Source organism: Megalobrama amblycephala, linkage group LG3 (assembly GCF_018812025.1).
Source record: "Megalobrama amblycephala isolate DHTTF-2021 linkage group LG3, ASM1881202v1, whole genome shotgun sequence".
Lineage (NCBI taxonomy): Eukaryota > Metazoa > Chordata > Actinopteri > Cypriniformes > Xenocyprididae > Megalobrama > Megalobrama amblycephala.
In genome coordinates, this window is record NC_063046.1 from 61,661,919 (window position 1) to 61,676,181 (window position 14,263).

At 41.0% G+C, this 14,263-nt stretch overlaps 2 protein-coding genes and 1 long non-coding RNA gene across 5 annotated transcripts in view; 1 reads left to right on the forward strand and 2 right to left on the reverse strand.

Moving 5' to 3' along the window:
* unm_hu7910 (un-named hu7910) overlaps positions 1-1,581 on the forward strand; it is a 33,364-nt gene extending 31,783 nt beyond the window's left edge. For all 3 annotated transcript variants that reach the window (XM_048186431.1, XM_048186429.1, XM_048186430.1), the window contains one exon: positions 490-1,581. In XM_048186431.1, the coding sequence (XP_048042388.1) occupies positions 490-640 (151 nt within the window). In that variant the 3' untranslated portion in view covers positions 641-1,581. The remainder of the gene's footprint in view (positions 1-489) is intronic.
* LOC125265881 (gamma-glutamyl hydrolase-like) lies at positions 834-12,398 on the reverse strand. The gene is made up of 9 exons (XM_048186433.1): positions 12,221-12,398; positions 12,020-12,128; positions 11,587-11,637; positions 11,427-11,511; positions 10,551-10,689; positions 10,154-10,260; positions 1,917-2,007; positions 1,701-1,835; positions 834-1,545 (listed from the first exon to the last, which is right to left on the reverse strand). Coding segments are annotated over exons 2-9 (732 nt in total). The 5' UTR covers positions 12,022-12,128; positions 12,221-12,398; the 3' UTR covers positions 834-1,423.
* Positions 3,311-4,296, reverse strand: LOC125265882. Its single transcript, XR_007184363.1, has 2 exons — positions 4,252-4,296; positions 3,311-3,482 (listed from the first exon to the last, which is right to left on the reverse strand). It is a non-coding gene; the product is annotated as an uncharacterized LOC125265882 (long non-coding RNA).
* Positions 12,399-14,263: the final 1,865 nt, after the last annotated feature.

A 14,263-nucleotide genomic window follows, 5' to 3' on the forward strand; every position in this document is an offset into this window, starting at 1 on the left:
CCAATGATCTCTGTGAACACATGAACTAGTGACTATGATTTTTACCTGATCTCGGATCAGTTTTATACATACAATTTATTTTATACAATAAAAAAGAAGAGTTGTAGTTAAAAGTCTCTTACTGGTCAAACTCTCAATGAAACTAACCAAACAAGCCCTACAATTTAATAAAATAACTCATATTTTAAAGATTTGTGGTGTTTTCATTGCTTTGAAACTTTGAATCATTTTGCAAAGCAATTGGTTCAATTGATTCAATGTTTCGAAACTCTTAATTTCTCCCCTCACGAAACATTTCGAAACATTTGGAAACTGAAAAATCACAACTTTGGCTGTTTATTACACACTCTGAATCACTAGTTCAAACAAATGGTTCATAATTAAGCTTCATGAAGCCTGTTTTCAGGGCCTAATATTGAACACTCGAAACTTGGAGAGTCGGTTTATATTTTTTTAGGAATTAATGTGTGGCTGTTAATTGTGTTTCAGGGAGTGGGAAGAAGGAAAAGTATTAATATTTGATGACTCATTTGAGCATGAAGTCTGGCAGGAAGCAGAAAGCTTCAGACTCATCTTCATCGTGGACGTCTGGCACCCAGAGCTCAGCCAATCACAGAGGCAGACTCTCTCACCCATATAGAAGATGCGTCCAATCACAGAGCTTTGAAAAGTAGGTCAACAGCCAATCGGAGTGACAGATCCAGTCGCAGTTTTCATAAACCACAAATATCTAAGGCAATGTGAATGTGTACGTTTTATGAATCATATTGTTTTGAGTTGTGAGTAATATGAGTGTGATTTTTAAAGAACGTAGTGAAAAAGGACATTTCACCTAATATTCAAGATCTTTATTTAGGTAAAGCAAATATGATTCAGAAGGATGTTTTTAGGGCTCAGCAGTAAAATTAAACACACAGTGTACATTTTGAGATCCATAGATTAGGTTAGATTGAAGGGTTACTTTTAATAAAGTTATGGGACCAATTAAGAGATCAGAATATGAGAGAATTTTGATCCAGAGTTGTATTTGCTGTTTCTTACAGAAAAACTGAGACTTGCGTCACTTTTTATGAAGTTATAGATATGATTGAACATTGCACTGTATTGTTCGTGTGTGTGTGTGCAGATGAACACATTAATGATCAGGTGTGTTAGTTAAGAGATAAAAACATCACTTTGTGCCTTTTCCAAACTTATAAACTATTCCATTAAGGTCAAGAACATGATCAGGGCCTCAAAAGAAGTAAATATGATGATGTATTTTGCATAATGCATTTTTTCTTTTCTTTTTGGGTGAAATGTGACCTGGAAATGTTCAGATTCATCCAAAGCACGTGTTTTAATAACACTAAAGATTCCACATGATTTTTGTATTCGTACATGTTTGTTTACATGATTTCAACATAATAAAAATAATAAAACACTAATCAAAATAATAGATCTGTTCAAAGGCACTCTGGGTTCCAGTGTATTCAGGTTTGTAGTTGTAGATCAAGGCTTTCTTCTCTTCCTCCACACTGGCAAAGCTGTGAAAACTCTTCCTCGCTGTAAAAACAACAGAATAAATGAGGAGAAAAGTCAGTCTTGACTTCCTAATTTGTTCATTCATTACATTAAAGGAATCAAATGGCAAATCAATGTAATAAACAGCTATTATATATATATATAAGGTGATTGTATGTTGCACAGTATTATTATACCTTCATTCACAAAAAAGGAAGCCGTGTAGAAGGTGGTCTTAACGGCTGAAGGCGTGTGGGGAATGTAGGGCCGCGTCCACTCGAAAGCGTTCTTTTCTGGGTGCCATTGAGTGGCATAGATGGGAAAATCATATGCTGTGTGCAGACAGAGAAAAAGAACATGAGAAGTTTGTGAAAAGAACGATATATCTGCTTCCTCTGATTACCGTCACTCACCTTCCACTGTGGACACAAACTCATTTTGTCCATCTGTGTTGGTACTCAAAACTCTGTAGAAGTTTTTCAGTTTTTCATTCTTGGTAAATTTCTGAAATAAAAATTTCAAAATTTGAAACTGTTCATAAAAAAAAAATAAACAATGCATGGCGCTTGAATAAAATGGGTTTTTGTTTAAAAGCAGAGACTCTGTTCTTTCTTTTGATGTATTGCATGTTCAGATATTCAAACAACAAAATATTCTGGGGGCAATAAAAGTTTTGTGAAAATGATCAAAAATGCTGCCGCTGGCTGGTAACTTTTTTAAAAAGGCTGGCGGAGAGAGCTAACATTCCCTGTGAAGATAACGTTGCCATGCACAATATTTTCCTGCGAGAAATAAAACTTGTTTAGCCACACCCCAAACTCTCAGCCTGCTGCAGTAGCCACACCCCAAACTCTCAGCCTGCTGCAGTAGCCACACCCCAAACTCTCCACCTGTATCAGTAGCCACACCCCAAACTCTCCACCTGTATCAGTAGTCGCGCCCCAGATTCTCAGCCTGTTGTGGTAGCCACGCCCCAAACTCTCCATCTGCTACAGTAGTCACGCCCTAAATGCTCAGCCTGTTGTAGTAGCCACGCCCCAAACTCTCCATCTGCTATAGTAGCCACACCCTAAACTCTCCACCTGCTGCAGTAGCCACACCCCAAACTGTCCACCTGTATCAGGAGCCACACCCCAAACTCTCCACCTGTATCAGTAGCCACACCCCAAACTCTCCACATGCTGCAGTAGCCACACCCCAAACTGTCCACCTGTATCAGTAGCGACACCCCAAACTCTCCACCTGTTGCAGTAGCCACACCCCAAACTCTCCACCTGTATCAGTAGCCACAACCCAAACTCTCCACCTGTATCAGTAGTCACGCCCCAGATTCTCAGCCTGTTGTGGTAGCCACGCCCCAAACTCTCCATCTGCTACAGTAGTCACGCCCTAAATGCTCAGCCTGTTGTAGTAGCCACGCCCCAAACTCTCCATCTGCTATAGTAGCCACACCCCAAACTCTCCACCTGTATCAGTAGCCACACCCCAAACTCTCCACCTGCTGCAGTAGCCACACCCCAAACTATCCACCTGTATCAGTAGCCACACCCCAAACTCTCCACCTGCTGCAGTAGCCACACCCCAAACTATCCACCTGTATCAGGAGCCACACCCCAAACTCTCCACCTGTATCAGTAGCCACACCCCAAACTCTCCACATGCTGCAGTAGCCACACCCCAAACTGTCCACCTGTATCAGTAGCGACACCCCAAACTCTCCACATGCTGCAGTAGCCACACCCCAAACTGTCCACCTGTATCAGTAGCGACACCCCAAACTCTCCACATGCTGCAGTAGCCACACCCCAAACTGGCTGGCGGAGAGAGCTAACATTCCCTGTGAAGATAACGTTGCCATGCACAATATTTTCCTGCGAGAAATAAAACTTGTTTAGCCACACCCCAAACTCTCAGCCTGCTGCAGTAGCCACACCCCAAACTCTCCACCTGTATCAGTAGCCACACCCCAATCTATACACCTGTATCAGTAGCCACACCCCAAACTCTCCATCTGTTGCAGTAGCCACACCCCAAACTCTCCACCTGTATCAGTAGCCACACCCCAAACTCTCCATCTGTTGCAGTAGCCACACCCCAAACTCTCCACCTGTATCAGTAGCCACACCCCAAACTCTCCACCTGTATCAGTAGTCACGCCCCAGATTCTCAGCCTGTTGTGGTAGCCACGCCCCAAACTCTCCATCTGCTACAGTAGTCACGCCCTAAATGCTCAGCCTGTTGTAGTAGCCACGCCCCAAACTCTCCATCTGCTATAGTAGCCACACCTCAAACTCTCCACCTGTATCAGTAGCCACGCCCCAAACTCTCCACCTGCTGCAGTAGCCACACCCCAAACTGTCCACCTGTATCAGGAGCCACACCCCAAACTCTCCACCTGTATCAGTAGCCACACCCCAAACTCTCCACATGCTGCAGTAGCCACACCCCAAACTGTCCACCTGTATCAGTAGCGACACCCCAAACTCTCCACATGCTGCAGTAGCCACACCCCAAACTGTCCACCTGTATCAGTAGCGACACCCCAAACTCTCCACATGCTGCAGTAGCCACACCCCAAACTGGCTGGCAGAGAGAGCTAACATTCCCTGTGAAGATAACGTTGCCATGCACAATATTTTCCTGCGAGAAATAAAACTTGTTTAGCCACACCCCAAACTCTCAGCCTGCTGCAGTAGCCACACCCCAAACTCTCCACCTGTATCAGTAGCCACACCCCAATCTATACACCTGTCAAGTCAAGTCAAGTCAAATTTATTTATATAGCGCTTTTTACAATTGGTAATTGTTTCAAAGCAGCTTTACATATTAGGAGCACAGAAAAAAAGAGAAATGGTTAAAAATAAGCTGTACAAGCAAGCGTGGTAATATGTAACATATACAAGATGGTGCTACATTAAGCCAATGTCGGCTGACTCCCAGGGGTGGAAAAAAACCCCTAGGAGAAAAACCCAGCGTGCTAGCACTGGGAAAAAAGTCCTAGGAGGGAAAAAACCCCTTGGAAGATATATATAATATATGTAAATGGATATGGAGATCAAGATCTGAATTATATATTTTTATTATAGAGATTAAAAATAGATTATATATAAATATATGTAAGCGGATACAGAGATTTAAAAATCTGAATTATAGATGCAGCCAGAACTGGATCTGTAGGCCCACTGTCTCCTGGGCTACGTTGTAGTCAGGTCCAGACACAGGTTCTCCATCTGATCTGGATACGGCCTGGATCCAGCACCCGGCAAACCTCAGGATAAGCAGAGAGACTGATATTAGCGTAGATGCCATTCTTATTCTGATGTACATGTATATCTAGTGTTATAGGAAATGTTCTCGGTTCCGGCCGACCTAATTATTGCAGCGTAACAATCCTTTAACGGATTTGAAAAATGTTAATGTATTGATAATGTGTTATGTGTATGCAAGAGCAAAGAGATGTGTTTTTAGTCTAGATTTAAACTGACAGAGTGTGTCTGCTTCCCGAACAATGCTAGGAAGATTGTTCCAGAGTTTAGGTGCTAAATAGGAAAAGGATCTGCCGCCTTCAGTTGATTTTGATATTCTGGGTATTATCAACTGGCCTGAATTCTGAGATCGCAATAGACGTGAAGGACTATAATGCACCAAGAGCTCGCTTAGATATTGGGGAGCTAAACCATTTAGAGCTTTATAAGTAAGTAGCAAGATTTTAAAGTCTATACGATGTTTAATAGGGAGCCAATGTAATGTTGACAGAACTGGGCTAATATGGTCATACTTTCTGGTTCTAGTAAGAACTCTAGCTGCCGCATTTTGGACCAACTGTAGTCTGTTTAAAAGACGAGCAGAACAACCACCCAGTAGAGCGTTACAGTAATCTAATCTTGAGGTCATGAATGCATGAACTAACTGTTCCGCATTTGTCATTGAGAGCATATGTCGTAATTTAGATATATTTTTTAGATGGAAGAAGGCGGTTTTACAGATACTAGAAACATGACTTTCAAATGAAAGATTGGTATCAAAGAGCACACCCAGGTTCCTAACTGAGGACGAAGATTTAATGGAGCACCCGTCAAGTGTTAGAGAGTATTCAAGGTTTTTTCGTGAGGAAGTTTTTGGTCCAAAGATTAGGATATCAGTTTTTTCTGAATTTAATAATAAGAAATTTCTTGTCATCCAGTTTTTAATGTCAGCTATGCATTCTGTTAGTTTTGTGAATTTGTAGGTTTCGTCAGGGCGCGAGGAAATATAGAGCTGAGTATCGTCAGCGTAGCAGTGAAAACTAACACCATGCTTCCTAATTATCTCTCCTAAGGGTAGCATGTACAGAGTGAAAAGCAACGGTCCTAGTACTGAGCCTTGTGGTACTCCATATTCAACTTGTGATCAATACGACATCTCTTCATTAACTACTACAGACTGATAACGGTCAGATAAGTAAGATTTGAACCATGCCAAAGCAATTCCACTAATGCCAATATAGTTTTCAAGTCTTTTTAAAAGAATGTTGTGATCGATAGTGTCAAAAGCAGCACTGAGATCTAATAACACTAATAGAGAAATACAGCCACGATCGGATGATAAGAGTAGATCGTTTGTAACTCTAACGAGAGCAGTCTCAGTACTATGGTATGGTCTAAATCCTGACTGGAAATCCTCACAGATTCCATTTCTTTCTAAAAAGGAGCACAGTTGTGTTGAAACTGCCTTTTCTAGTATCTTTGACAGAAAAGGTAGATTCGAGATTGGCCTGTAATTTACTAAATCTCTCGGATCTAGTTGAGGTTTTTTAATAAGAGGTTTAATAATAGCCTGCTTAAAAGTTTTTGGCACGTATCCTAGTGTTAACGATGAATTAATTATATCAAGAAGTGGACCTACGACCTCTGGAAGCATTTCTTTCAGTAGTTTAGTCGGCATTGGGTCTAACATACATGTTGTTGATTTTGATGATTTGATAAGTTTAGATAATTCTTCCTCTCCTATAGCGGCGAATGATTCTAGTTTTACCTCAGGGACACTACAGTGCACTGTCTGAAGCGAAACTGTGGACGGTTGCATGTTTATAATTTTCTCTCTAATATTGTCAATCTTACAAGTAAAGAAGTTCATAAAGTCATTACTGCTGTGCTCTTTGGAAACGTCAGCAGTTGAATCTCTGTTTCTAGTTAATTTAGCCACTGTGTCAAATAAGTACCTAGGATTATGTTTGTTTTCTATTAAGAGATTTGAAAAATAAGTAGATCTAGCATTTCTTATAGCCGTTCTGTACTCAATCATTTTTTCTTTCCACGAAAGGCGAAAAACTTCTAGTTTTGTTTTCTTCCAACTACGTTCAGCTTTTCTCACAGCTCGTTTTAGAGCCCGAGTGTGCTCATCATACCACGGCGTTGGATTAGTTTCCTTAATCTTCTTTAGACGTAAAGGAGCGACTGCATCTAATGTGCTGGAAAAGAGAGAGCCAATAGTTTCTGTTGCAGCATCGAGTTCTTCTAAGTTGTCAGGTATACTAAGGCGATGAAACTGCTCGGGGAGATTATTTATAAAGCAATCTTTAGTGGTAGAAGTGATGGTTCTACCATATTTATGGCTGGGTGGTGGTTTTGTAGCCTTGGCTAACTGTATTATACACGACACTAAATAATGATCTGATATATCATCGCTCTGCTGTAGAATTTCAACAGCATCAATATCAATTCCATGCGACAGTATTAGATCTAAGGTATGATTACGACAATGAGTGGGTCCTGACACGTGTTGTCTAACTCCAATAGAGTTTAAAATGTCTGCAAATGCCAATCCAAATGCGTCTTTATTATTATCTACATGGATATTAAAATCACCAACAACAAGGACTTTATCCGCAGCCAGTACTAACTCTGATATAAAATCAGCAAATTCTTTGATAAAGTCAGTATGGTGCCCTGGTGGCCTGTATACAGTAGCCAGCACAAATGTCAACTTACATAATGTTACATAAAGCACCATCACTTCAAAGGAGTTATATTTGAAATTCTTTTGAATGATTCTGAATATATTACTATAAATTACAGCAACACCTCCCCCTTTGCCTTTCTGTCGAGGATTGTGTCGATAGTCATAACCTTGAGGACTAGACTCATTTAAAATAATGTAATCGTCTGGTTTTAGCCAGGTTTCTGTCAAACACAGCAAGTCTAGTTTATTTTCTGTGATAATTTCATTTACAATAAGTGCTTTTGAAGAAATAGATCTAATATTCAGTAGCCCAAGCTTTATCATTTGTTTATCTAATTTATCTGTGATTTTCATTTTTTGAACATCAATTAAATTTTTACCCTTAAAAGGTTTCGGAAGTTTTTTGTATTTACTAGTTCGAGGTACAGACACAGTCTCTATGTGATAATATCTAGGTGAAAGAGTTTCTATGTGCTGTGAATTATTTGAGTTCTGTGACGTGAGGCAGCTAGCAGACGGTCGGTTCTCCATCTGTTGCAGTAGCCACACCCCAAACTCTCCACCTGTATCAGTAGCCACACCCCAAACTCTCCACCTGTATCAGTAGTCACGCCTCAGATTCTCAGCCTGTTGTGGTAGCCACGCCCCAAACTCTCCATCTGCTACAGTAGTCACGCCCTAAATGCTCAGCCTGTTGTAGTAGCCACGCCCCAAACTCTCCATCTGCTATAGTAGCCACACCCCAAACTCTCCACCTGTATCAGTAGCCACACCCCAAACTCTCCACCTGCTGCAGTAGCCACACCCCAAACTGTCCACCTGTATCAGGAGCCACACCCCAAACTCTCCACCTGTATCAGTAGCCACACCCCAAACTCTCCACATGCTGCAGTAGCCACACCCCAAACTGTCCATCTGTATCAGTAGCCACACCCCAAACTCTCCACATGCTGCAGTAGCCACACCCAAACTGTCCACCTGTATCAGTAGCCACACCCCAAACCCTCCACAGGCTGCAGTAGCCACACCTCAAACTATCCACCTGTATCAGTAGCCACACCCCAAACTCTCCACCTGCTGCAGTAGCCACACCCCAAACTCTCCACCTGCTGCAGTAGCCACACCCCAAACTGTCCACCTGTATCAGGAGCCACACCCCAAACTCTCCACCTGTATCAGTAGCCACACCCCAAACTCTCCACATGCTGCAGTAGCCACACCCCAAACTGTCCACCTGTATCAGTAGCGACACCCCAAACTCTCCACATGCTTCAGTAGCCACACCCCAAACTGTCCATCTGTATCAGTAGCCACACCCCAAACTCTCCACATGCTGCAGTAGCCACACCCCAAACTGTCCACCTGTATCAGTAGCCACACCCCAAACCCTCCACAGGCTGCAGTAGCCACACCTCAATCTCTCCACCTGTGTCAGTAGCCACACCCCAAACTCTCCACATGCTGCAGTAGCCACACCCCAAACTGTCCACCTGTATCAGTAGCGACACCCCAAACTCTCCACATGCTTCAGTAGCCACACCCCAAACTGTCCATCTGTATCAGTAGCCACACCCCAAACTCTCCACATGCTGCAGTAGCCACACCCCAAACTGTCCACCTGTATCAGTAGCGACACCCCAAACTCTCCACATGCTTCAGTAGCCACACCCCAAACTGTCCATCTGTATCAGTAGCCACACCCCAAACTCTCCACATGCTGCAGTAGCCACACCTCAAATTATCCACCTGTATCAGTAGCCATACCCCAATCTCTCCACCTGTGTCAGTAACGACACCCCAAACTCTCCACATGCTGCAGTAGCCACACCCCAAACTCTCCACCTGCTCCAGTAGCCACACCCCAAACTCTCCACCTGCTGCAGTAGCCACACCCCAAACTCTCCACCTGTATCAGTAGCCACACCCCAAACTCACCACCTGTATCAGTAGCCACACCCCAATCTCGCCACCTGTAACAGTAGCCTCACCCCAATCTCTCCACCTGTATCAGTAGCCACACCCCAAACTGTCCACCTGTATCAGTAGCCATACCCCAATCTCTCCACATGCTGCAGTAGCCACACCCCAAACTCTCCACCTGCTGCAGTAGCCACAGCCCAAACTCTCCACCTGTATCAGTAGCCACACCCCAAACTCACCACCTGTATCAGTAGCCACACCCCAATCTCGCCACCTGTAACAGTAGCCTCACCCCAATCTCTCCACCTGTATCAGTAGCCACGCCCCAAACTCTCCATCTGCTACAGTAGTCACGCCACAAATGCTCAGCCTGTTGTAGTAGCCACGCCCCAAACTCCCCACCTGTTGTAGTGGCCACGCCCCAAACTCTCCATCTGCTATAGTAGCCACACCCCAAACTTTCCATCTGCTACAGTAGCCACACCCCAACTCTCTATCTGCTACAGTAGTCACGCCCCAAATTCTCAGCCTGTTGTAGTAGCCACACCCCAAACTCTCCACCTGCTGCAATAGCCACACCCCAAACTCACCACCTGTATCAGTAGCCACACCCCAAACTCTCAGTCTGCTACAGTAGCCACACCCCAAACTCTCCACCTGTATCAGTAGCCACACCCCAAACTCTCCACCTGTATCAGTAGCCACACCCCAAACTCTCTGTCTGCTACAGTAGCCACACCCCAAACTCTCCACCTGTATCAGTAGTCACGCCCCAATCCCTTTACTCTACCTCTATAGTAAGACTCCACTTATGAGAGTTCTCCGTCAGCGGATCTGATGCCAGTGATTCCATGAGATCCTCAGGAAAGTCTTTGAACAGTCTACTGTCTCTGACATCTAAACAACATCAAACCATTCATTACATTTATGCATTTATGATGATTGTAAAATGTTCACTTATGCTTAAAATATTTGGAAACAAAAACATTTATCACTTTTCTGAGTAATTTATAATAGCTGGCGCTGCACTGCAGTAATTACACAATACCTCAATGAGTACCAAGCTTATAGTCCATTTTTTGTGAAATCTATCACGGGAAGTAAACTGATAATGCACATCAAGCATTATGTAAATATAGTGTATCTTGATGTTATCCTCAGTTTAGTGTTGTAAAACATGACTTTACCGGCTGTGAAGTTCAGTGGCAAGGCGACACCACTAGTGTTGGTGTGGGACAGCAGCAACTCCCCACTTGTTAGCAGTGTGAGCAGTTCGAATCCTAAACAGGTTCCCCATACAGGGAAATAATCACCATTTGAATTGGCCTGTAAACACACACAGAGATACTGCGATGGAAAATCCACTTTTACATGGTGTTTGGACACTTTTACAATGTATGTTGGCAGTGTGTGAACACAATCACCCTACAATGATAAAAATCCACCCACTCTCTTTTTTTTTAATCCCCATTAAACCAAAGCAGTCTCATTAGACAAGCCGTTTTGATTCTGAGCAGTGTAATGCCACACTGAGGGGCAATACAATGCAGGCTTTGCTAAAAAGTTGGTACTCATTAACTTCTTGAGCAGTTTGAGCTACAGGAGCTCTTCTGTTGGATCGGACCACACGGGCCAGCCTTCACTGAGCCTCGGCCGCCCATGACTCTGTCTCCGGTTCTCCACACCGGAGACTTTTGATAGATACTGACCACTGCAGACCGGGAACAGCCCACAAGAGCTGCAGTTTTGGAGATGCTCTGACCCAGTCATCTAGCATCACAATTTGGTCCTTGTCAAACTCGCTCAAATCCTTATGCTTGCCCATTTTTCCTGCTTCTAACACATCAACTTTGAGGACAAAATGTTCACTTGCTGCCTAATATATCCACCCACTAACAGGTGCCGTGATGACGAGATGATCAGTGTCATTCACTTATCGGTGATCTGTGTATTACATCTTGTAAAAGGGGCATCATAAAGGTGCTGTTTAATGTTTTTAAAATGTGCTTTGAATCCAATGTTATCCTGATTATATTTACCAAATGGACCGTTTACACACAAACCTCGAGAGCGAGTCTGTAGAAAACGGCCGCTGCTTTGGAATAGCCGGATGATTTTAAACTGACTCCGCCTCCAGGGAAAAGAACTCTAGAGGGAGAAAGAGAAAGTGTCACTCAGTCTGTTATAGTTACATAATAAGGATAAAATAACAGATTTACTCACCCATTTATGGATTTAAACAGCCTTGTGTATTCATCATCAGTCTTATTGATCCTTAAAACACATTACAATGCTTTAGTGTCGAGACAGAAACTGTATGGCATATGATCAGAGTCAGTCACTACAATATATGTGCAGTTTGCACTATGAAATGTTTTAATAAACCATGAAAATGAATATAAATCTATATTTTTTTTATACATTTTATAATCTCACAACAGAAATATAACCTCGTTTATGAACTCTTCACGACATGACTTGGCTTTAGTCCATTTTGTCACATTAATATTAAGAAATTATCCATTAATTAAATGTTTCACATTGCATTTTGCTTCCAGATATTAGGCAGTACACTAGTAAGGCATTGTGAACACTGTCTCGGGTTTCTGCTGCAAGTGGACAAGGCAAAACAACTCTTTTTCTTCAATAAACTCACATCAGCGGAACCACACGAGCGCCGGCAGACTCCAGAAACTTGACTTAAGACGCCGCGATCAAAGAGTTTCTGTGAGGCTGAGGGTGAAACACATCCTGCGAGAGAACACCTGGACAACATTCACACTATGATTACTGACAGATCATATATTGATGTGAAACTGTCATGCACTAGGCTATATTTATTAACTTTGCAACTCACCGATTATTGGTCTGTCATTCATTTTTATTGGTGTTCCGAAATGGCCAGAAAACACGGTATCGACAAATTTAAAAAGACAAGCAAGGTAGATAGCCTACATTTCATTTTTTATACAAGGGAGAATGGGGTAATGTGAGACATTGCCACATCGGGTAACGTGAGACACTCCCTGTATCTAGGCAACGATTCCAGAGAGCCCTTTACATTTACGGAAGACATTGAGTCTTCTGTAATAATTAAATGAAATAATGGGACTGAAAAGTAAACTGTTATTTTCAAGTGTTAAGTTGATACATTTCCTATTTATTATTATTATTATTACTATATATTACAATTATACTTCTGTTTAATTTTTAAATGATCATTTTAGTTCATTTGTTGTTGAAATGTCTTTGTAACACTACAATAAGTTTCATTAGTTAATGCATTAATTTAACATGAACTAACAATGAAAAATATATTTTATTAGCCTTTGTTAATATTAAAAATGTTTATTCAGTAGCCTAATGTTAACAACTACAAATTTTGATCTTAAAATGTATGTAAATGTAGTAAATTAATTGTTCATTTTAACAATTTACATTGTTTCCGTTTTTTTGTGAAAAGTATAATTTCACTAGATTTGTAATAAGAAGCGTTTGTAGACTTTTCACAGAAAATGTCTAAATAAAAGCTCAAGGGTTCATCTCTTCCAGTGTAGAAATTAGGACAAAACTTATTAAATATTAAATATTATAAGAAACATTCATTTATTTTACAGTACATTTGTTTTACAATACCTGGCTATTACTGTCATATGATAAATAATAATAATATATAATTTTTGTTGTTGTTATTTTCTAATTTTCTGGCTTCCTAACACACCAGTGGGAATTTAACGGAGCCCCTAGACTAAAGGGACATAGTGGAAAAAAAATTGGAATGGGGGGAATATTTCCCATGTTCCCTCACAAAAATATTATTGTTCCCTTGCAAAACCTATTTTGAGCTTGGACAAAAAGGCTGGCAGTAGTGTTTCAAAAGATCTCATCATATCTCTTCAAAAAATAAATACATTTTGTTGTTATTAATTACTCTTAGAGAATTGATTAAATGCTCTACTTCACATAAGAAATCTATAGAAGTAGGTATTTTCTTAAGAAACCTTTGTTTGAGAAAACAGAATTTAGCCACAAGGATAAGAAAGTTAACAGTAGATTCTAAAGATTCTAAACAACACCCTTAATGTGTAAATTATAGTTCATATTAACTTTAGAAAAACAATAGGAACTCAAATCTTTTCAGAAAAGTGATGAAATATTACATGAGAAAAATAAATGACAAATATCTTCACATTATTTTTTACAAGAGGTGCATATATCATCTACATCACAAAATTTCAACACAAAAGCATTACAAGGGTATGTATTATGCAAAATTTTAAAATGCACAAATGCAATTCACTGTATTGAATATACAGTATTTATATGGTAGTATCCATGTTTTCCTCCACTGAATGTTATCTATTTTAGAACCCCAAAAAATTCCCTTTTGGAGAAATTGAGTTTCGAGATTGAGAAAGTTGATGAATAAATTTATTATTACATTCTTCACTTAAAAGTAAAACACCTCCCAAACATAACTGTGAAAGTTGTTTTGAGCGTGACTCATGGGAAAGGGAAGCTTTCATCAGACATATTAATCCATCAGGAATCGCCTTTATAACAGAGTTAAATTCTTTTTTATCAATTATAGTTGCATCTTTGTCTGTTTTGGGAATGAGAGATACCACCCCCTTGTTTCATAGTAGGATTCATCGTTCCACAACTTTCGCACGTAAAGTCATACACCAGCCCAACAGGAAGTTGGCTATTTTGGGTTGTTTGAAAAACGCATGGATATACTTCTCCTAGGGAATTCCTCCGATCATCACCAAACTTGGTCAGCATGAAGTCAAGACATCGAGGATGCAAAATTGCGAGCAGATTTTTGATAACCCGAACTGTTTGGCCCTGGTGTTAAAATTCATGTATGAATTTATGAGAAAAAAGAAACAGGAAGTAT

Coding starts and splice junctions, on each gene's coding strand:
- LOC125265881 (XM_048186433.1), bottom strand. Junction 11,512..11,586: donor CTGTTTAAATCCATAAATGG/GTGAGTAAATCT, acceptor TTCTCCCTCTAG/AGTTCTTTTCCCTGGAGGCG. Junction 10,261..10,550: donor GCCACTGAACTTCACAGCCG/GTAAAGTCATGT, acceptor GATGTTGTTTAG/ATGTCAGAGACAGTAGACTG.